The sequence below is a fragment of the Notamacropus eugenii genome, chromosome 5 (assembly GCF_028372415.1).
Source record: "Notamacropus eugenii isolate mMacEug1 chromosome 5, mMacEug1.pri_v2, whole genome shotgun sequence".
Lineage (NCBI taxonomy): Eukaryota > Metazoa > Chordata > Mammalia > Diprotodontia > Macropodidae > Notamacropus > Notamacropus eugenii.
The window spans coordinates 396516835-396540714 of NC_092876.1; the positions used below are offsets into that span (position 1 = coordinate 396516835).

The window sequence follows — 23880 nt, forward strand, 5'->3', positions numbered from 1 at the left end:
CCCCCCATAACCTCAGCAATCAATAGACTCATAGGAAAGCATTTCTCATCTCTATTTTTATTCTGATGTAAGGTCAGATTCTAACATGTAATACAAATAATGATGTTATGAAGTATTCTGGCATATTTTTCTTTAACACATCTTTCCTAATAATCAATAATCTTCTTGGGATATAGTCCCAAAAATGAGTCAAAGGACATGAACAATTTAGTAACTTTCTTTAGATAGTTCCAGAATGTTTTCTAGAATGATTGAAGCTTTGTCAGTTCCAACAGCAAGCTTGTCCCATCCAACAATGACTTTTCTAATCTTTGCCACTTTGACTGAGACAGTAAATAAAAGTTATTCTGATTTGTGTTTGCCTGATTATTCATAATTTTTAATTTCTTCAAGTACTTAGTATTTGTATTTCTTCTTTTAAAGAATAAGTTTCTTCTTTTGTGCTTTGACAACTCATTTTTTTGAGAATGGGTTTAATTTAAATATGTTTGTGAATTAACTAAAGTGGTCATATATTGTGACTTATTTTGAATATATGAAAATTATTACTTTTCTCCTAAATATATAATTTTAAATATTCCTGCTACTAGAGGCACAATATTTAATATCCCCTATGCATAGGTTATATGGGTTAATATTTACTCATTAGGATTCAGGAAACTTTTATTCTATTCCTGGCTCTGCCACTTTCAGTGTGACTTTGGGTGAGTTTCACTCTCATCATGTAAGGAATTAAACTAGAATCTCCCAGATCTCTTCTATTACAATATAAAATGTTTTCTCCACCTCCAATTATGAAAAAAAACAAAAGGATAAAGGGCAACTTGATTGTAGGAAACTTTTAAAGAACATATGCATTCTATAAAGTAAGGTGCATCTCTATTTACATGGTTCTTGTGACTAATTAGCTCAGCTGGGCTAATGAATACACATATTTCTGATTGCTGGTATTATTGTCATGAATTTATTATCTATACAAACCAGCTAACTCTACTTTATTTCATAGTTATACAGAACAATCATATTCTGGTCTGCTGCCCCATTTACAAACACTAAAAAACAGTGGAAGAAATAATCAATCAATAAACATTTATTAAGAACATATTATGTACAAGGCACTGTTTTAAACATTGGGATCACAAACAAGGAGAAAAATTAGTATCTGCCCTCAAGGAGTTTCCATTCTAACAGGGGAGACAACATGTACCTTTAAAGGTATATACAAGATAGGCAAAGAATCGGAATTTGAGGGGATGCCTGTCAATTGGAGAATAGCTGAACAAGTTATGGTATATGCATGTAGTGAAATACTATTATGCCATAAGAAATGATGAGCAGGTGGATTTCAGAAAAACCTGAAAAGACTTACATGAACTGATGCTGAATGAAGTGAACAGAACCAGGAGAACATTATACACAGTAACAGCAACATTATGCAATGATCAACTATGATAGACTTAGCTCTTCTAAGCAATACAATGATCTAAGTCAATTCCAAAAGACTTGTGATGGAAAATGCTAACCACACCCAGAAAAAGAACAGTGGTATCTGGATGCACATCAAAGCATACTATTTTCATTTTTGTTTTTGTTTTGTTTTCTTTCTTGTGGATTTTCCCTTTTGTTCTGACTCTTCTTTCACAACATGACTAATGTGGAAATATGTTTAACTCTGATGATAGCTTGTTGTCTTGGGTCAGGAGGAAAAGGAGAAAAATTTGGAATTCAAAGTCTTGCAGAAATGAATGTTAAAAAGTATCTTTACATGTAATTGGGGAAAAAAACTATTAAGTACAAAAAAGTATACATGGCAAATAAAATAAAGGGTAAACTTAGAGGGGAAAGCTTTAGCATCTAGATGAGTAGGAAAGGATATTTGCAGAAGATGATACTCAAGCCGAGTCTTGAAGGAAGACAAAGGCTCTAAAGGCATAGGTAAGTAGGGAGATTATTCTAGTAATGGAGGACACTAAGTGTAAGGAGATGGGAACAGTAGTGCTGTATGAGGAACAACACATAAACCATTATGATTGGACCTTAGAGTTCATGAAATTAGGTGATGTGTACAAAGGTTAGAAAGATAGAAAAACGTCAGGATGAAAAAAGAGTTTTAGGTGCCAGAGAACTTTATATTTTATTCTGGAAATAACAAGGACTCATTGGTGTTTACTGGATCATATAGGAGGGTGGGGTTGAGAGCTAAAATGTGCTTTAGGAAATTCAATTGGTCATCTGGGTAGAGAATGAATTAAAGTAGGGAGAGACTTAAGGCAGTAAAACAAGTCAGAAGGCTATTACAGTAGTACAAATAGGAATGAAGTTTTGAGTGCCTGAACTAGAGTGACGACAGCAAGATAATGAATTATGTTTTGGACATGTTATTGAGTGTGAAATGTCTATGGGACATCCTATTTGAAAAGTCTACTGGGGGCTAATGATAACGGGACAGAAACTAAAGATGGAGACTAGGAATGTATATGTAGATCTAAGAATATTATGCATAGAGAAAGCTGATGGGAAAATCAAGTGAAAAATAATAGAAAAGAAATGGGATCCCAGGACAGAGCTTTAGAGTCTACTCAGAGTGTGCCTGCCATGGATGAAGATCCAGCAAAAGAAACCCAAAAGGAACAGTCAGACAGCTAGAGGGAAAATCAAGACTTTTGTATTGAAATTCAAGAGAGGGGAGAATATCTGGGAGGCAAGGGCGATCAACACTATTAACCTTACAGGGCATTGGCAATGGGAAGAGAAAGTGCTTCCAGTAATGAATGCAATTCCATGGATTCAGTATTAGAAAGATGTTTAACATAAAAAGGAGTTTGTCATTTATGGAGTTACAGGGTAAACTATGGAAAAGAGGCAGCAATATCTAGACATTAGTGGGGTTTGAAAGAGGAAGCAGACAATAAAAGTTAGGGAGAGGAGTTTATTCTTTAGCACTTGGGGATACAATATCAGTGGGTTGGGGTGACAAAGAGGGGATAGGAGTGAGCCAAATATTGGGAAATGAGTCCAGGTGATCAGTAAGGAGATGTTTGCTAATGAAGGCATGTGATTGGAATGTCCAAGTAGATCCTTCAAGGTCTAGGGACAGAATTTAACTGACTGGTCTCTTGGTAGGTAGTATTGTTATGTCATAGGAGCATAGGTACAAGTGGAAGGTACTTTGTCACAGGTTTCTGCCTTGTGGTATGCATGAACAGAAGCCAGAAATGCTCCCTGGGGGCCTATGAAAACTTAGAGAAGCCAGGAGGTGATATAGCCAAGGTCATCATAGGTCTAACCAGGAAATAGGAGGTGGTAAGTCTTCTTTAGGAACAATCCCTGACAAACATGAGCCTGGGCTGGTGGCCATGTGCTCTCAGAGGAACTACTGAAACCTTTGGGACTGTCATGACTATGTTTCATTAAATATAAGAGGTTCCCAGGTTAAGGTAAAAAAGATTTTCATTTCATTTCAGATATATGCATAAGAATATTACTATTTAAAATCAAAACAACTCTGAGGTACCATATCACACCTGTCAGGTCAGCTAACAAGACAAAAGAGGAAGATGATAAATGTTGGAGAAGATGTGAAAGAGTAGGAACACTAATTCATTGCTGGTGGAGCTGTGAGCTGATCCAACCATTCTGGAGAGCAATTTGGAACTATGCCCAAATGGCTACAAAAATGTGCATACCCTTTGACCCAGCAATATCACTTCTAGAGCTATATCTCAAAGATAACATAAAAATGGAAAAGGGTCCCACATGTACAAAAATATTTATAGCAGCTCTCTTTGTGGTGGGCAAAAACTGGAAATCAAAGGGATGTTCATCAACTGAGGAATGGCTGAACAAGTTGTGGTATATGAATGTAATGGAATACTATTGTACTGTAAGAAATGAGGAACAGGAAGACTTCAGAAAGGCCTGGAAGGACTTATATGAACTGATGCTGAGTGAAAGGAGCAGAACCAGGAGATCATTGTACACAGTAACAACCACAGTGTGTGAGGAATTTTTCTGGTAGACACAGCCCATCACAACAATGCAAGGACTGAAAACATTCCCAAAGAATTCCTGAGGCAAATGCCATCCATATCCAGAGAAAGAACTATGGAACTGGAATGCAGAATGAAGCAGAATATTTTCTCTTGTGTTATGTTTTGTTTTGTTTGGGTTTTTCTCAGGGTTTCTCCCATTCATTTTAATTCTTTTATGCAACATGACTAATGTGAAAATATGTATAGGGGGGTGGAGCCAAGATGGTGAAGTAGAAGGACGAACCTGTAGAAGCTCTTCCCCATACCCCATAAAGTACCTATAAAAAGTGATTCTAAACCAATTCTAGAGCAGCAGAAACCACAAAATGAAAGAGTGAAACAGATTTCCAGCAGAAGACAGCCTGGAAGGCCAACAGAAAGGGTCTATTAAACTAGGCTCAGAGTGGAGCACAGCCCAACCTGGGTCACTGGAGCAAGTTTCAGGGTGTGGAGTCATGGGTGGCAGCTGCAGTTCCCAGACTTCTCAACCCACAAACACCAAAAAGAGCTTCAAAGGTCAGTAATAAAGCTCTTTCACATGGGTGAGAGAGGAGTTTGGTCTGGCCCTAGCACTGGCCCCAGGGCAACAGCATTCACTTTTGGAGCCCTCAACCTAAAGACCATGGGGGAATTGGGTAGCTGATCTGGATCTCAGCCCTGAGTGACAGCTCCACTCCCATCCAAAGCCCTGAGGAAATCAAGTGGCTGAGTCAAAGCTCAGCCTTGAACACGATACCTTGAACACAATAGGACCATCCTCTTGACAAAGGAATCAAAAGTCAAGTTACTGGATGGGAAAAAGCCCAAAAAAAGGAAAAAAAAAATAACACCATAGAAGGTTACTTTCTTGGTGAACAGGTGTCTCCTCCCATCCCTTAGGATGAGGAAGAACAAGGCATACTGTCACAGGAAGTCAAGACTCCTGCCTCCAGGTTCTCCAAAGTGGACTTAAACTGGACTCAGGCAATAGAAGAGCTTGAAAAGTAAGTTAGCAGTTTGCTAAAGGAGAACCAAAAAAAAAAAAAATGCTGAAGAAAGTAATACCTTTAAAATGAGGCTAACTCAATTGGAAAGAGAGGTGCAAAAAGCCAATGAGGAGAAAGAGGCTTTAAAAAGCAGAATTAGCAAAATCGAGGAAAAAGTTCAAAAGCTTACTGAACAAAATAGTTCTTTAAAAGAGAGAATTGAGTTCAGAAAAGCTAGTGACTATGACATAAATCAAGCAGTTAAAAAACAAAACAAAAAGTTTGAAATAGAAGATCATATGAAACATCTCATTGGAAAAACAACTCACCTGGAAAATAGATCCAGGAGAGACAATTTAAAAGTCATGGGACTACCTGAAAGCCATGATCAAAAAAAGACCCTAGACATTCTCCTCCATGAAATTATCAAGGAAAACTGCCCTGAGATTCTAGAATCAGAGGGCAAAATAAATATTGAGAGAATTCACTGATCACCTCCTGAAAGAGACCCAAAGAGAGAAACTCCTAGGAATACTGTGGTCAAATTTCAGAGTTTCTAGGTCAAAGAGAAAATGCTGCAAGCAGTGAGAAAGAAACAATTTGAGTATTGTGGAAATAAAATCAGGATAACACAGGATCTGGCAGCTTCAACATTAAGGGATCGAAGGGCTTGGAACAGGATATTCCAGAAGTCAAAGGAACTAGGATTAAAACCAAGAATCACCTACCCAGCAAAACTGAGTATAATACTGCAAGGGAATAAATGGTCATTCAGTGATATAGAGGAATTTCAAGTATTCATGATGAAAAGACCAGAACTGAAGAGAAAATTTGACTTTCAAACACAAGAATCAAGAGAACTATGAAAAGGTTAACAGGAAAGAGAAATCATAAAAGACTTTCTAAAGCTTAACTGTTTATATTCCTATGTGGAAAGAGAATATTTCTAACTCTTGAGACTTTTCTCAGTATTTGGGTAGGTGGAGGGATTGTACATACACACATACATACATATAGACAGAGATTACAGGTTGTATTGAATCAGAAGAGATGATATCCACAAAAATAATGAACAAATAAATAAAATAAAAATTAAGGGGTGAGGGAGGAAAATACAGGGAGGAGAAAGGGAGAAATGGAATGAGGCAGGCTATAACTTATAAAAGAGATAAGAAAAATCTTGTTCAATGGAGGAGAAAAGGGAGAAGGGGAGAGGTAAAAAGTGAAGCTACTCTCTCCATATATGGCTTAAGGAGGGAATAACATGTTCACTAAATTTGGTATGAAAATCTATCTTACACTACAGGAAAGTAGGGGAGGAGGCGACAAGTGGGGTGAGGGGAATGATAGAAGGGAGGGTAAATGAGAGAAGGGAATAACTAGAAATAAACACTTTTGGGAAGGGACAAGGTCAAATGAGGAAAAAAAACAAGGGAGGATAGAGGGCAATATAGTTAGTATTACACAACATGATTATTATGGAAGTATTTGGAAAACGACACATATTTAGTCTGTATTGAATTGCTTGCCTTCTCAGTGGGGTTGGGTAGGGAGGGAGGGAGGGAGAGAAGTTGGAATTCAAAGTATTAGAAATGAATGTTGAGAATTTTTATTGCATATAATTGGGAAATAATAAATACAGGGAATAGGGTATAGAAATTTATCTTGCCCTACAAGAAAAGAGAGAAGATGGGGATAAAGGAAGAGTGGGGTCTGATAGAAGGGAGGGTACACCGAGGGAAGGAGTAATCAGAATGCAAGGTATTAAAACAATTGACTGAATTAATTACGGAGAATAAATCAATGATATCTTTAGTTTGGGGAAAAGAATTTTAGTCTAAATTTCCTAGAGGAAGGTAACCTTGGGTAAAATTTGGCATTGATAGAAAAGTTAAGATTTTATTGGTAAATTTGATTTTATGATTGCTATTTAATCAGGAACTGGAACATGTATAGAAAGGCATGTAAGCCACTTAAGACTTGCCTCAAAAGATGTTCCTTAGCCAAAGTGAAATTATAATCATATTTGAAACCCGGTTACTAGAACTTGCCATTTTTAGAGTAATTGACTGTTCTTCTGAGTCTAACTCCAGGTATGGATAGCAAGAAAGGCGGTCTGAGCCTCCAATCCATGATGCCAGTTAGCCTGTGAGAGAGGTATGAACTGCAAAAAGTGATCTCATGGGAAAGGTGGGAGAGCAGCTGCTCAGCCTGGGCTGAGGTAGGATTCTCCTGACTCAGTTTCCCCACTGACACCTGGCAGACTTTAAGCCTGGATGAATGCCAGTAGACAATCTACTCCTGCCTGGAACTGACATGAAGTTGGGGAGATACTGGTTCCCTGTAAGGTCCCTACAGTTAGTGGCAATTTCCTATAGTCAAAAGGTGTGTAAGCTTAATACCAGATCCATTAAATTATAGATTGTTGGTAGGGGAACATCCAAGGTTAAGTCTAAAATTAAGCTATTTTAGACCAACAACAATAAATTATGGTCCTTTAATTCTTAGTAATACTGTGGAGACAATTAGGTCAAGTGCTTGTGAAGTTAGCATAAATAGTTATTATTTGTGTCCCAGTTGGTTAATTGTTAAAAAAGAATTCGTTTGTGGTCTATATTGTAAATGCATTAAAAGAAGTATCACCTGACCAAAAGTTGGAATTGTTTTATGTGATATGAACTGTGTTAAAAATGAAAAAATTTAAAAAAAGAAAAAGAAAATAGCACCTTTAAAAATAGACTAACCCAAATGGCAAAAGAGATCGAAAAAGCCAATGAGGAGGAAAAGGCTTTAAAAAGCAGAATGGGCCAAATAGAAAAGCAGGTTCAAACGTTCACTGAAAAAAATAGTTCTTTAAAAATTAGAATGGAGCAGATGGAAGGTAATGACTTTAAGGGAAACAAAGAAATTATAAAACAAAACCAAAAGAATGAAAAAATAGAAGACAATATGAAATATCTCATTGCAAAAACAATTGACTTGGAAAATAGATCCAGGAGAGATAATTTAAGAATTTACCTGAAAACCATGATCACCAAAAGGGCCTAGATATCATCTTTCAAGAAATTATCAAGGAAAACTGCCCTGAGATTCTAGAACCAGAGGGTAAAATAGAAATGGAAAGAATTCACCAATCATCTCCTGAAAGAGACTCCAAAAGGAAAACTTCTAGGAATATTGTAGCCAAGTTCCAGAGTTCCCAGGTCAAGGAGAAAATATTACAAGCATCCAGAAAGAAACAATTCAAGTATTGTAGAAATACAATATACAATCAGGATAACATAGAATTTAGCAGCTTCTACACTAAGGGATTGAAGGACTTGGAATATGATATTTCAGAGGTCAGTAGTTAGAATTAAAACCAAGAATCACCCACTCAGCAAAACTGAGTATAATACTTCAGGGGAAAAAAATGGAATTTCAATGAAATAGAAGATTTCCAAGCATTCTTGTTAAAAAGACCAGAGCTAAATAGAAAATTTGACTTTCAAATACAAGAATCAAGAGAACTATGAAAAGGTAAACAGGAAAGAGAAGCCTTAAGGAACTCAGTAAAGTTGAAATGTTTACATTCCTACATGGAAAGATGTTATTTGTAACTCATGAGACCTTTTTCAGTTTTAGGGTCTTTAGAGGGAATATGTATGTATGTGTGTGTGGGTGTGGGTAAGTATGTATTTGTTCATTATTTATGTATAGGTATGTATATGTACATGAGAGTATATGTGTATGTACATATATATATTATATATATATATGTATATATATATATATATATATATATATATATATATACACACACACACACACACAGAGGGCATAGGCTGAGCTGAATATGAAGGGAGAATACCTAAAAAAATAAAATTTACTCTTGAATGGAATGTACTAGGAGTAAGAGAAAGGAAGAAGTAGAATGTAGCAAATCATCTCATATAAAACAAGGAAGAAAGATCTTTTACAATGGAGGGGAAGAGGGAGGAGATGAAAGGAAATAAGTGAGCTTTACTCTCATGGGATTTGGTTTAAGGAGGGAATAACACACACTCAATTGGATATGGAAACCTATTTTACCCTGAAAGAAGGCAAAGGGAAAAAGGATAGGAGAGGGAAGATAATAGAAGGGACAGCAAATTGGGGAAAGGGATAATCAGAAGCAAACACTATTGTGGGAGGATACATCAAGGGAGAGAATGGAATAAATGGAGGGCAGGACAGGATAAAGGGAAATGAGGATACTCTTTTACAACATAACTATTATGGAAATGCTTTGCATTTTTTACACATGTATGACATATGTTGAATTGCTTGTTTTCTCAATGAGGGTGGGGAGGAAGGGAGGAAGGGAGAGAATATGGAACTCAAACCTTTAATACTGAATGTTAAAAATTGTTTTAGCATGCAACTGGAAATTAAGATATACAAGCAATGGAGTATAGAAATCTATTTTGCCTTACAGGAAAATAGAGGGGAATGGGGATGGAAAAAGGGTGGGTAATAGAAGAGAGGGCAGACTGGAAGAAGGGGTAGATAGAGTTCAAGCTGTTCTGGGGTTGAGGATGGGGAGAGATGTGGAGAAAATTTTGAATTCAAATTCTTGTGGAAGTGAATGTTGAGAAGTGAAAATAAATAAATATTCTAGAAAAAAAGAAAATATGTTTAATAAAAATATATGTGTAGAACCCATATAAAATTGCATGCAATCTCGAGGAGAGGGGGAAGAAAATCTAAGATTTATGAAAGTGATTGTAGAAAACTGAAAACAAATAAATTAATAGTAATAATAAAGAACATTACTATTTAGTACTCTACACTTCTGAGATGCTTTATAATAATCACCCATTAAAGTCTGGTGAGATAATAATAAATAATAGTTACAAACTAGTAATTTGCATTATATAAGGCATGTTACCAAGAAACTTGGAGTCCTTTGCAAAAAGTTACCTCATTTTCACCATATCCCTGAGAAAATGGTATGTTCAGACCTATATTCAGAAGAAAAAATGACAGAGAAAACTCAAAAACTCAAAAAACTCAAAAATTTATCTGTCTAACTAGACCAGTCCAAAAGGTTGAGTCTCTGAAACTCTTAAATAACTGACACATAGTATATGTTCAATAAAGGAATATTAACTTAGCAAAAACTTAATTCATGCATTAAGAGTCCTGCAATGACTATGCTTATACCCCAATATTTGAACCCTAAGTTCCTTTAAATGTGAAAATTTGAGAAATACTGTAGCTCATCTCATTTAACCTAAATATAACATAGGTAAAGTGGCTGAAAGAAGCTATTCCTTGGTGCAGGCACATCAGGTGGTCTCTGTCTTGTTCCAATTCACCACACAGAAACTTAAGTACTGCTTATTTCATGTCATGCAGAGTTTGCACTATATGATTATAATCTCCTAAATTGGTTGCTGAATCAAGAGAACTAATGACTTGAAATATAAAAAAGCAAGCTACTGGGACCTGTGATTTCCTCTTTCTTTCTAGCTATGAAGCGTGAAGACTGCCTAGAGCAGCATCCTAAGAGTCAAGGGTCCTGTCTCCCATCCAATCTCCTTGCAACCATAAGCACAACATAATCTTTTGTTTATTTCTTCTTCATCTTATGTGAAGGACTATCCCATGATGACTATGTCCAGGACTGTAGCTTTGTAGGTTTAAAAGATCCAAAGATCCCAGATATCTTAAGGAGTTTTACAAAAGGAGATTCAGTGTCCTAAAGGCATCAATAGCTCATGGCAGGGGATGTACTGAGGTGAAATTACCAGAGGTGACATAACTGCTGTATATTCTGGTGTGTTATATTAGCCTCCCAAATGAATATATCAGTACTTCTTAATTAAATTACTAAATTCTGTTTAATCATTCTGTTAATGCATGCATTAATCTACTTTTATACTTAGTACCCCTTTTACTGTGTAGAAGAAAAGTATCTGCCCCATACCTGAATGAAAAGACCCAAAAACAAATCCAGACTTTCACTAAAATTCACAAGACTCATCAAAATTAGTATCACCACTCAGATGATGTGATGGTGGCTTTTAGTAAGCAAAAGAGTGTGACCATGGGAATTCTGACCCTCTTACTTAGAGGAAGACTCCACCATTAAACTGGGTTCACATAGCTGGATATAGGAAGAGATGAATACCTAAGCCCTTGTGTTTCCAGTAGTGGTTCTTCTATGTTAAATGAACAATCAATGACATATAGAATTGAATTTCAAGAGAAGAATAGTTCTGAGACAAAAGCTCTAATAAGCTCTAATAAGCATCTGTTGTACAACAGAATGTTCTACAGACTGTTTTTTATCATTTGGGGTTTTCAATAGAAGGTCCAAATGAGCACTGACTCCAGTTTAGAACTGGATGTTGTCTAGAGCTTAACTGAGATATAATGATTCATCTCAATGAAGCATCGACCATTAACCAGAGAGCATTAGGCTTCCTTGTTTATCTAGCCAGGTCTTAATGAAGCCTGGGATGTGAGGACATCTATATTGGTGATATCTTTGTCAATCAGATAAAATATTAACATCAAGTAATGTTGGGATAGGTTGGAGGCAGAGAGAATGATTATAGGTGCCAATAAATTGTTAGTTGGCTATTTTCATTTTGAGAAGGCTCAGAATTGGAATATATAAATCATTTCAGGACAACAATTTGAGTTTTTTCATTTTAGTCTTGTGTTCAAAACACTGAAGAACATGACTCTGATCTCCTCTCCTTCCCTAATGCTGATAGCTCTGATTTTCAACAATGCCATTCCAAAATGTGCTTCTCCTTCCAAAATATCACTGCAGGATGTCTAATATTTGTCCTAGTGTGTCATTATTATCATTTCAAATGGCTGGACACTTTTCATCTAAGGACTTCTCCAAAGCTTTCCAATATTTCAGCAGTTCTGCTGGCTTGACAAAATGGCAGGTCACAATTTTCTTAAAGCGACTTATAGAAAATTTAAGCCCTTCTGGGAAAAATGTCTGTTCTGAGTGTAGTTCTTCTAGTTCAATTTTTAGTTCTGCAAGGCAGAGGCCCATAAAAACATCCTCCAGTCTAATAAAAGGAACTTTTTCTGAAACATTATAAATCTCACCTGCAATGTCACTAGAAAAAACATAACCTGTTCCAGAACAAAAAGGTGGATATTTTTCCCATGGGTACTCATATTTACTTACATACCACTTACTAAATATATTTCTAATTGGAAAGTCATTCATCTTTAAAAAACCAGTAAAAAACTTGCTTGTTCTGTTTTTTCTTATAAGAAGCTCAGTTAGATAGCAGACGTTTACAAACATGTCAGAATCAGTCTTCATCACAAAGTCAGATTGAGGACAAAAATGGTGAACCCATTCTATCCCCATCATTGTTTTAAGAGTCAAACTGTAATATACATCTAAAAAGTCTTTCTGGATAATATCTCTGTATTTCTGGCTTTCTTGTGTCACCAAATCATCATCCTTTGAATTTGTGATTCCTAGCAGAAAATACGTTATTATACGTTTACCTTTTACACTTCTTTCCCTTCCCCAGGTCTCACGAATAGCCATCCGTGCTTTAATTTGATTGTGGGATGAAGTCACCATCACAACCAAAAATGGAGGATTCTTTTTGCAGTCTATATCTGGGAGTTGAAGAAAGTTCTTACCATCTTTCTTAAAGACTACTATTTCTTGCTTTCTTGTGCAAAAGATGCATATTTCTGTTGAGTTCATTTTAGATATGATCAAACATAAACAACAAACTACAAGAATAATGATGAAAACACGTGCCATCTTAGTCTTCTGGCTAACCATCTGAAAGAAATAAAATCAAATTATTAGACCCCAAAACCACTTCTTTTGGAATAATAATAATAGTATCTGTCATTTATGCAATATGGTGTACTGGAAAAAACATTAGATGCAGAGACATAATGAGCCTGAATTTGAATCTTGCCTCTTATACTTAATAGTGGTATAAGACGAAAATGATGGGGCTTGAAGAAAGCATTTCTACTCTCCAATTATCAGAGAGAATGAAACCCACTTTCTAAGTGGAAAAAGAGCAGCAGCAGTAGTATCATAACTAGCATTTACTGTATATACTGCTAAGAAATTCAAATTTCTTCACTTCTTAGTCAATTCTACTTTTATAATTAATTCTATTTGTAGTTGATTTTGTTCTGTATTTTGTATTAGTAACTAAGTACCTTTCTTTGTCTCTGAGTTAAGAAGTTTGTGGGCTCAGAAGTTCAGCCTTCCTCTCTGAGCTAAATTGTCCTATAAATCACCTTAACTTAAATATATATGTATATATGTATGCATAATACATATATATATGTATTTTATATATATGTATATATATATGTATATAATCCCTACATATCTTAATGCCCATGCAGAATTAATGGAGATGTGTCATAATATTAATGAATCTTGAATACTCATGCAGAACTAAGGGAGATCTATTATCTTGCTAACAGGACTTGCAAAATTGAAGGTAGTCATGTTTTTACGGATGAGACTTAAACCTATTTACCTGTTACAGGTGTAATGTAGCAAATGGTATTTTGTATGACTGATCACTTTAGATAAAAAGCTGTTCCCTGTGTTGTGCAGATATGTCTAACAAAAATCAGAATGCTCAAGATCAAAGGGCAGTTTTGAAAGAAATGTCAATAGTGAGGAGAAAGGTTCTCCTCTAAGCCAATGCAGAAGGTGAACACAATAATATGTGTAAGGATATCAATCCAACCCTTCTTTCTGATTGGGAGGGAGGATACAGTAACAACTAATATTAAAAATGGTAAGTCACCTCCTGGGACTTCCAAGAGCCACGATGATGGAGCAAGCAGGAAATTGCCTTAACTGTCCCATATTTACCTCCAAACAACTATAAAATATTATCCCAAAACAAATTCTAGAAAAGCAGAACCATCAAAAAGATGGGGTAAAACAATGAAGAAACTTGAAAGGTTGGCAGGAAAAGGTCTATCTCACTTAGGTAAAAGGGGAGCACAACACAAGACAGGAAGCATCCCAGCAAGTCAGCAGCAAGCCCTGCCTTAGCAAGTCAGAAGGACCTCCTAAACCCCAATGCAGCACAAGCAGGCAGATGCCAGTGCCGGGACCCACCACAAACCTCTGCACAGACAGGCAAAAGGGCAGACACTCGTATTGGGATCCCCAAGTTGCCTCAACATATAGGCAAATGCTGGCATTGGTAACCCTTCCATGTGCCTTGGAACAGAACTGGGTAAGCTGCCCAAATTCTATGACCTCCAGCAGTGCCACTCCCTGCTCTCACTTCACCCCCTCAGGGTAGCACCAGACACAAAAGTCTCCTGTGGGCCTCAGAGTAACACCAATGCCATACTAGGCAAACAGTCAAGGCCTGCAGCCTCTGGCACAAGAAGCTTGGGACAATGTTTCTTCCATTTAAGGAACAGAGCTAAAATTTAAAAGTAAGGGAAAAGGCTGGAAAAGATGAGAGAGAACAAAGAATCTGACCATAAAAAGTTATTATAGTCACAGGGAAAATCAAGACATAAACTCAGCAGAGGATAACAATGTCAAAACACCTATGGCAAAGTACCAAAGGAAGGGGAATTGGTCTCAAGCCCAGAAAGAACTCATGGAAGAGTTCAAAAAGGAGTTTAAAAATCAAATAAGAGACCTAAAAGAAAAATTGAGGGAAAAATGACAGTGAAGCAAGAAAATCATGAAAAGAGAGTCAACATCTTAGAAAAAGAAAACTTCCTAAAAAAGCAGAATTGGCTAAATGGAAAAGGAGGTACAAAAGCTAACTGAGGAAAATAATCCTTTAAAAATTAGAATTGGGCATGTGTGTACGTATATATGTGTGTGTGTACAAACACACACACACACACACACACACACACATGCATACATAGACAAAGGGAGAATATGAAGGGAGAATACCTAGAATGGACTAAGAGTAAGAGAAAGGGAGAGGTAGAATGTAGCAAATCATCTCACATAAAAGGGTAAGAAAGAACTTTTATAATGGAGGGGAAGAGGGGGAAATGAAAGAAAATAAGTGAGCCTTAATCTCATGGGATTTGGCTTAAGGAGGGAATAGCACACACTCAATTGGATATGGAAATCTATCTTACCCTGCACGAAGGCAAGGGAGAAAGGGATAGGAGAGGGAAGATAATAGAAGGGACAGCAAATTGGGGAAAGGGATAATCAGAAGCAAATATTATTTGGGAGGGCAGGTCAAGGGTGAGAATGGAATAAATGGAGGGCAAGATAGGACAGAGGGAAATGTGATTAGTCTTTCTCAAGTTTATGGAAGTGTTTTGCATGGCTACACATGTTGGACCAATTTTGAATTGCTTGCTTTCTCAATGAGGGTGAGTGGGGAGGGAGGAAGGGAGAGAATATAGAATTCAAAGCTTTGATAATGAATGTTAAAAATTGTTTTAGCATGCAACTAGGAAATAAAATGTACAGGCAATGGAGTATTGAAATCTATTTTGCCCTGCAGGAAAATAGAGGGGAGGGGATAGAAGACAGGGGAGGAATAGAAGGGAGGACACACTAGAGGAAGGTGTGGATGTGGTGCATGCTGTTCTGGGGTGGGGGTGGGGAGAGATGGGGAGAAAATTTTGAATTCTAATTCTTATGGAAGTGAATGTTGAGAACTGAAAAATAAATAAATAACATATTAAAAAATAAAAACAAAAAAATTAGAGTGGGGCAATTGAAAGCTAATGACTATAAGACATGAAAAAAAAATCAAAGAAATGAAAAAATAGAAGAAAATGTAAAATGCTTCATTGAAAAAACAACTGAACTGCAAAATGAATCTAAAGAGATAATTTAAGAATCATTGGACTACCTGAAAGCCATAATCAAAAGGAGGACATCATACTTCAAGAAATTATCAAAGAAAATTGCCTTGATAGCCTAAAACCAGAGGGTAAAATGGGCATTGAAAGAATACACCAATCACCTCTGGAAAGAGATCCCAAAATGAAAACCTCAAGGAACATTGTAGCTAAATTCCAGAATGACTAGGTCAAGGAGAAAATGTTTCAAGCAACCAGAAAGAAATAATTCAAATATCAGGGTACCACAATGAGGATAACAAAGAACATAGCAGATGCAGCATTAAAAGATCAATTTTGATTTTGAATTTTCTATTCTTTATTTACATTTAGTAAGTTACTAATTATTTTTACAACTTGACACTAGAAATGAATTTATTATAGTGCTGACCAATTTGGAGAATTACTGTATCCTGAGTTTTCTTTTCATTCTATTTATTGAACTTGGAAGAAGAAAAAAAAAACATTTTACAGCAAGTTTCTCCTGTTTTCCTTCTAATCTTGGCTGCATTGGTTTTGTTTCTGCAAAAAAATTGCTTTTTATTTAATGTAATCAAAATTATCCATTTTACTCCCCGTGATTCTTTATATTTGATCATAAATATAGGGAAGACTCTTATCCATAGATCTGACAGGTAACTTTTTTCAGGCTCCCCTAAATGTCTAAATCATATACTCATTTTGACCTTTTCTTGGTATGAGATTTTCATTTATGCCTAGTTCCTACTAGATTTCTTTTCAGTTTTCCCAATAGTTTCTGTCAAATAATAAGCTTTTGCCCCAAAAGCTGGGATCTTTGGGTTATCAAATACTAGATTACTAAGGTCATATACTTCTATATATTGTGCACCTTATGTACCTAATTTATTCCAATATTAAGCACTCTTTTTCTTATTCAGTACCAGATTGTTTTGATGATTATTGCTTTGTATTGTAGTTTGAGATTTGGTACTGTTTGGCCCCCTTCCTTCACTTTTTTTTCCTATTGATTCCCTTAATATTCTTGAACTTTTGCTCTTCTATTTCATATATATATTTTTCTAACCCTATAAAATAATTATTTGGTCATTTGATTGGTATGGAACTGAATAAGTAAATTAATTTAGGGAGGATTGTAAATTTTAATATGTTGACTCAGTCTACTCACAAGCAATTAGTATTTCACCAATTGTTTAGATGTCTTTATTTGTGTGAAATGTTTTGTAATTGTGTTCAATATGATTCCTGAGTTTGCGTTAGCAGATAGACTCCCAAGTATCTTGTATCATTAGCAATTGTTTTAAAAAGAATTTCTCTTTCTATCTCTTCCTGGATTCTTATTTTCTTCCCTTCCCCTTCTTTCTCCAAAGATGCTGACTCTCTTTATAGATTATGGCATTAGGGAAATGGTTTCTGTATTCTTGGAAGATAAATGATTTACCTCATAGAAAAAGTCATAAGAGTAAGTTCATTACTCCCCCTATATGTAATCACACAAATCCTTGAGTCACATGAATAAAGCAGAAAAGCAAAGTATCAACTGAGGTTGGCATGGAGAAATTTTATACATACATGTACACATGTGTGTATATCTGGCTGCATACACACATAATTGTGCATATATGTACATGCATTTCACATATAGGAAATTGTATGTATACAAATAGATATACATACACACATACATATATATATACATATATATATATATAAAATAGTAAAGAATCACTATTGATTGGCCCATATTAGGAAATTTCTCAAGAGAGGATTCATGCTTTTCTGGGAAAGAAGTAGGGAAAACTAGAATTACATAGGTTTCAGTGGCATTATGGAGTTGGAAAACTTCTGACATAGAAGAGGGACAGGTTGTTGAAGAGCGACAGGTTGTTGAAGAGCATTAATAAAAAATACTTAGAGACTTTGGAGAAGGGTTTGATGGATGATAAACTACATATAACATGTCAACAACTTGTTTGCAGAAACATGAAAAGCATGTTGGAGCATATTCTATATTTGAGCATTTCAGCATAGAGGAGAGAAATCAACTAAGTTTATAATTCACTTAAAAACAAAATATAGCAATTGTTGGTGGAGGGGAGGCCTAGGGAGTGGGGTGAGGTCAGGTTGAACAGACTGGATAAGAGACTGATAAAGAGAATTAACAAGAACACAATTACAAAGGTGATACCTTACATGAAATCTATGTGGTTTGGAAAAATTAATGGACTCAGTGCCCTAGTTGGAAAACAGACCCAGTGATGTTCAGAAGGACTCTTACTGTGAAGCTCTATATACAAATGCTTCAGAAATACCCCAAACATGACCTAAGAATACAAGGTGATACTAAAAACACAATCACACTAAGAACACAGAGTCTAATGAAGAACCCCAAAAATTTTGAAGTATAATACCATGGACAGCAATGGTTTCCTTCTGAAAACATTGGCACAAAGCAATGAAAGGCTGGTACACAAACCCTGTCAATGGTAGAAAACCAGAAAGTCAAAACCACCTTCTGCTACAACTGTAGTGAAGACAGTCACATATAGATTGCATACATTTGAGAGTAGAATGTAATATTGACAGTATAGAAACTATTGGACATAGGCTTGATTTAAAAAAAAATGGACCAAAAAAGCATTCATTCTGGTCCCCACAAAGTATGACTATGACCATATCAACAATACCTAATGGGTCTCTCCTATAATTCATTGTGTGGAGGTGACTGTGAAAATTCAGTATGTAGACTCCAAATGACCATCGTGTTTCAATCATTTGAAGGCAAAACCTACATAGCCTCTCAAATGCTTTGGTTTTGGAGGACTAACAGAAACTAGCTTGGAAGTGACTTTGAAATTTCTTGAAAATAATGCTAATGTGAACAAAATACTGGAAGTTACAGCTTTAGTGCATCCAGGCACAATATGTGTCAATGGAGCATTATTTTCAATTGAAAAAAATTCCACTTTCTTCAAGATACTAACAAAATACTGGCAACAACAATCTAGGATTGAATATCTAGATATTTTTGCTTTCCATGAAGCTTGTACAAAACATATAGAATAAAGTAGTATAAGAAATTGGCTTTTCAGAAGTAGAACCAGAGATACTTGACCTTGATAATCTCTAATACTAGAGGTATGGAAGGAACTTGTGAAGCAGAAACTTAGCAAAAGCACAGGAATGTTTTCACCAACTGAGTAGAACATAGAATGCTCCCAAGGGGTAGCCATTTCAAGAAAGATACAGAAAAAATTCCTCTGTGTAGGATGACTTCAAAGAACCTATTGGTGAATGGCACTAGCACAGAGTCCAATAGTCCAAATACATTGCCCAGAGTAGGGATACTAAAGAAAAATGGAAATTTATGAATACATAATTACCAAACCTTAAACAACAGCATGGTAGACCAACATATTACCCCAAAAGTCCAATATGCCTTGAATTATCTTGTAGTTAGCTAGGGATTTCTGTACTGGACTTGTATGATGGTTATTATCAATTTCCTAAAAAAAGAGGGAGAAAGAAGACTTCTTCTATCCGTCCATACGAATTTTACATGTTTAAACGTACCCAAAGAGTGTGTTCATAGAAAATTCATGATATATATTGGGGATACCTTTAGAAAACGTTTGGAAGACTAATGGAGAATTTATTTGGAGATACGAACGATCTGCAAGTGTTGATATACTAGAATGACACATTGTCTTTGGAAAAATGAGAAAGAAGAGTCCATTGAAAAATAGCATGAGGAGATGGAGCCAAGATGGCGGAGTGAGGGCAACTATTCACCTAAGCTCTTAGACAAAGTCCTTTAGATACCTCTAAAAAGAGAATCTGACCAAATTTTGGAGGTGCAGAATCCAATAGGAGACAGACTGTGGAAAATTCACAAACCAGGACAGACTGGAAGGTTAACAGGAAGGATCTGTTCCACAGAGGTGAGCCCACAGCACACAGCACCATGTCCCACTGTGGCAGCACAGGTGAGCAGAAAACCCCTGGGGTGGCCTGAGGCAGGGCCAGCACTGTGGAAAGGCAGAGCAGCAGCCCAAGGAGACCAGCAGAGCCAAGTGAGTGACAGCCACTGAGCCCAAGGTGTCAAGTGCATCTGCTCCTGAGACTATCAGCCCGCAGATTAAACATCTGTAAGTCACCTACTTGAACTTCCGGGAGCCAAAATGGGGGAGTGATTGGTAAATGCTCTCTCTCCCCTCCCCTTGTTGTCCTTGAAAGAACCATAAAACATTTCCCCAGAAAAATCCTGGATCAGTGGGATCAGCAGAAGAGCAAACAGTCTTGTAGCACCTGAGGCTAGGAAAATAGCTAAGGGGAATTCCTCTTACTGTGGAAGAGACTAGAAGGAAACTAAATCCTGCTAAAAGGCACCATCCACAATGAAGCAATATCATTACTAAACATATATGCTCCAAGTGGTATAGCATCCAAATTCTTAAAGAAGAGGTTGGGGGAGTTGCAGGAAGAAATAGACAGCAAAACTACACTAGTGGGGGACCTCAACCTCTCCCTCTCTGAACTAAATAAATCTAACCTCAAAATAAACAAGAAAGAAATTAAGGAGATGAATAAAACTTTGGATAAGGTAGATATGATAGATCTCTGGAGAAAATTGAATGGGGTAGAAAGGAATATACCTTTTTCTCAGCAGTACATGGCACATATACAAAAACTTACCAAGTTGTAGGGCATAAAAACCTGACTGTCCAGTGCAGAAAGACAGAGATAGTCAAAGCATAATTCTCAGATCATAATGCAATAAAAATTATATGAAATCAAAGGCCATGGAAAGAAAAACCACAAATTAATTGGAAACTAAATAATCTAATCCTAAAGAAGGAGTAGGTTAAACAACAAATCCATAGAAACAACCAATAACTTCATTCATGAGAAGGATAATAATGAGACAACCTACCAAATCTTATGGGATACTGCAAAAGCAGTTCTTAGGGGAAGTTTTCTATCTTTGAATGCCTAAATGAATAAAATGGAGAAAGAGGAGATCAATGATTTGGGCATGCCACTTAAAAGCCAGAAAAGGACAAATTGAAAATCCCCAAGTAAATACCAAATTAGAAATACTGAAAACCAAAGAAGAGATTAATAAAATTGAAATTAAGAAAACCTGAACTAATAAATAAAACTAATAGTTGGTTTTATGAAAAAAACTAATAAAATTGATAAAGCTTTAGTCAATTTGATCTTAAAAAAAGAAAGAAGAAAACCAAATTACCAATATCAAAAATGAAAGGGGTGAACTTACCTCCAATGAGGAGGAAATTAAAACAATAATTAGAAATTACTTTGCCCAACTGTATGCCTATAAATTTGACGATCTAAATGAGGTGGATGAGTATTTTTAAAAATATAAATTGCCCAGATTAACAGAAGAGGAAGTTGAATACTTAAACAACCCCATCTCAGAAAAAGAAATTGAACAAGCTATCAATGAACTCCCTAGGAAAAAATCTCCAGGGCCAGATGGATTTACAAGTGAATTCTATCAAATATATAAAGAACAGTTAATTCCAATACTACATAGACTATTTGGAAAAATTGGTGAAGAAGGAGTCCTACCAAATTCTTTTCATGATACAAATATGGTTTTGATACCTAAACCAGGAAGAGACAAAACAGAGAAAGAAAATTATAGATCAATCTCTCTCATGAATGTAGATGCAAAAATTTTAAATAAGATTTTAGCAAAAAGAATACAGCAACTTATCATGAGAATAATACATTATGATCTGGTAGGATTCATGCCAGGAACACAGGGCTGGTTCAATATTAGGAAAACTATTAGTATTATCGATCATGTCAACAAAAAAACTAACAGAAACTACATGATTATCTCAATAGATGCAGAAAAAAAACTTTTGAGAAAATACAACACCCATTCCTATTAAAAACGCTGGAGAGCATAGGAATAAAGGGAATTTTCTATAAAATAATAAGCAGTATCTACCTAAAACCATCAGCAAGCATTACACGCAATGGAGATAAGCTAGATGCATTTCCAATAAGATCAGAGGTGAAACAACTATGTCATTATCACAACTATGATTCAATATGGTACTACAAATGTTAGCTGTACCAATCAGAGAAGATAAAGAAATTGAAGGAACTAGAATAGGCAAAGAAGAAACTAAGTAATCACTCTTTGCAGATGATATGATGATATACTTAGAGAATCCCAGAGATTCAAGTAAAAAACTACTTGAAATAATAAACAACTTTGGCAAAGTTGCAGGTTGCAAAACAAACCCAGATAAATCATCTACATTTCTATATATTACTAACAAAGCCCAACAGTAAGAGGCAGAAAGAGAGATCCCACTTAAAGCTAGGGTAGACACTATAAAATATTTGGGAGTTTACCTGCCAAAGTAAATCCAGGGACTATATGAACACAATTACAAGACACTTTTCACACAAATAAAGTCAGATCTAAGTAAATGGGAAAACATAAGTTGCTCATGGGTAGGCTGAGCCAATATAATAAAAATGACAATTTTACCTAAAGTAATTTACTTATCCAGTGCCATATCAATCAAACTACCAGATAATTATTTTCTAGAGCTGGAAAAAATAATATCAAAATTCATCTGAAAGAGAAAAAGGTCCAGAATATCAAGGGGACTAATGAAAAGAAATGCTAAGGAAGGTGGACTAGCGCTACCAGATCTAAAATTGTATTATAAAGCAGTAATTATCAAAACCATTTGGTACTGGCTAAGAAACAGAAGGATAGACAAGTGGAACATGCTAGGTACTCAAGACACAGTAGGCAATTAATATGACAGTCTACTGTTTGATAAACCCAAGGATCCCAGCTTCTGGGATAAGAACTCACTATCTGACAAAAATTGCTGGGAAAACCAGAAAACAGTGTGGTGGACCCATGCCTGAAACAATACACAAGAATAAAGTCCAAATGGCTACATGATTTAGGTATGAAGATTGATACCATGGACAAATTGGTGGAACAAAGAATAGTGTATTTATCATATTTATGGAGAAGGGAAGAATTTTTGACTAAAGAAGAGATAGAAAGCATTATGAAATGCAAGATGGATAATTTTGATTACATTAAACTGAAAAATTTTAGCACAACCAAACCCAAAGCAACTAACATTCAGAGAGATGCAGAAAACTTGGAAAGAATTTTTGCAACTAGTGTCTATGATAAAGGCCTCATTTCTAAAATATATAGAGAACTGAGTCAAATGTACAAAAATACAAGTCATTCTCCAGTTGATAAATGGTCAAAGGATATGAACAGGCAGTTTTCAGAGGAAGAAATTAAATATATCTACAGTCATATGAAAAAATGCTCTAAATCACTATTGATTAGAGAGATGCAAGTCAAAACAACTCTGAGGTACCACATCACACATATCAGATTGTCAAACATGACAGAAAAGGAAGATGATAAATGTTGGAGAGGATGTGGGAGAGTTGCAACACTAATTGATTGCTGAAGGAGCTGTGAGCCTGATCCAACCATTCTGGAGGGCAGTTTGGAACCAAGCCCAAAGGGCTACAAAAATATGCATATCCTTTGACCCAGAAATATTGATTCTAAGACTGTATCCCCAAGAGATCATAAAAATGGAAAAGAGTCCCATATGTACAAAAATATTTATAGCAGCACTCTTTGTGGTGGACAAAAACTGGAAATCAAGAGGATGCCCATTGATTGGGAAATGGCTGAATAAATTATAGTATATGAATACAATGGAAAACTATTGTGCTATAAGAAATGATGAACAAGAAGACTTCATACATGCCTGGAAACACTTACATGAACTGATGCTAAGTGAAAGGAGCAGAACCAGGAAAACTTTGTACACAACAATGACAACAATGTGAGAGAGTTTTTTTTCTGGTAGACATGGAACTTCATTGCAATGCAAGTACTTAAAAAAATTCCCGGTGGTCTTTAAAGGCAAAATGCCTTCCACATACAGAGAAAGAACTATGGAATTCAATCACAGAATGTAGCCGATCATATTGTGTGTGCATGTGTATGTATTACGTCTTGG

The 23880-nt window shown here is 35.9% G+C and overlaps 1 protein-coding gene across 2 annotated transcripts in view; it reads right to left on the bottom strand.

Moving 5' to 3' along the window:
* Positions 1–1072: 1072 nt before the first annotated feature.
* The window catches only part of LOC140506873 (beta-1,3-galactosyltransferase 5-like), a 40976-nt gene continuing 18168 nt past the window's right edge, over positions 1073–23880 (bottom strand). For both annotated transcript variants that reach the window (XM_072614500.1, XM_072614499.1), the window contains exon 3: positions 1073–12797. In XM_072614500.1, coding sequence (XP_072470601.1) covers positions 11841–12797 — 957 coding nt within the window. In that variant the 3' untranslated portion in view covers positions 1073–11840. The remainder of the gene's footprint in view (positions 12798–23880) is intronic.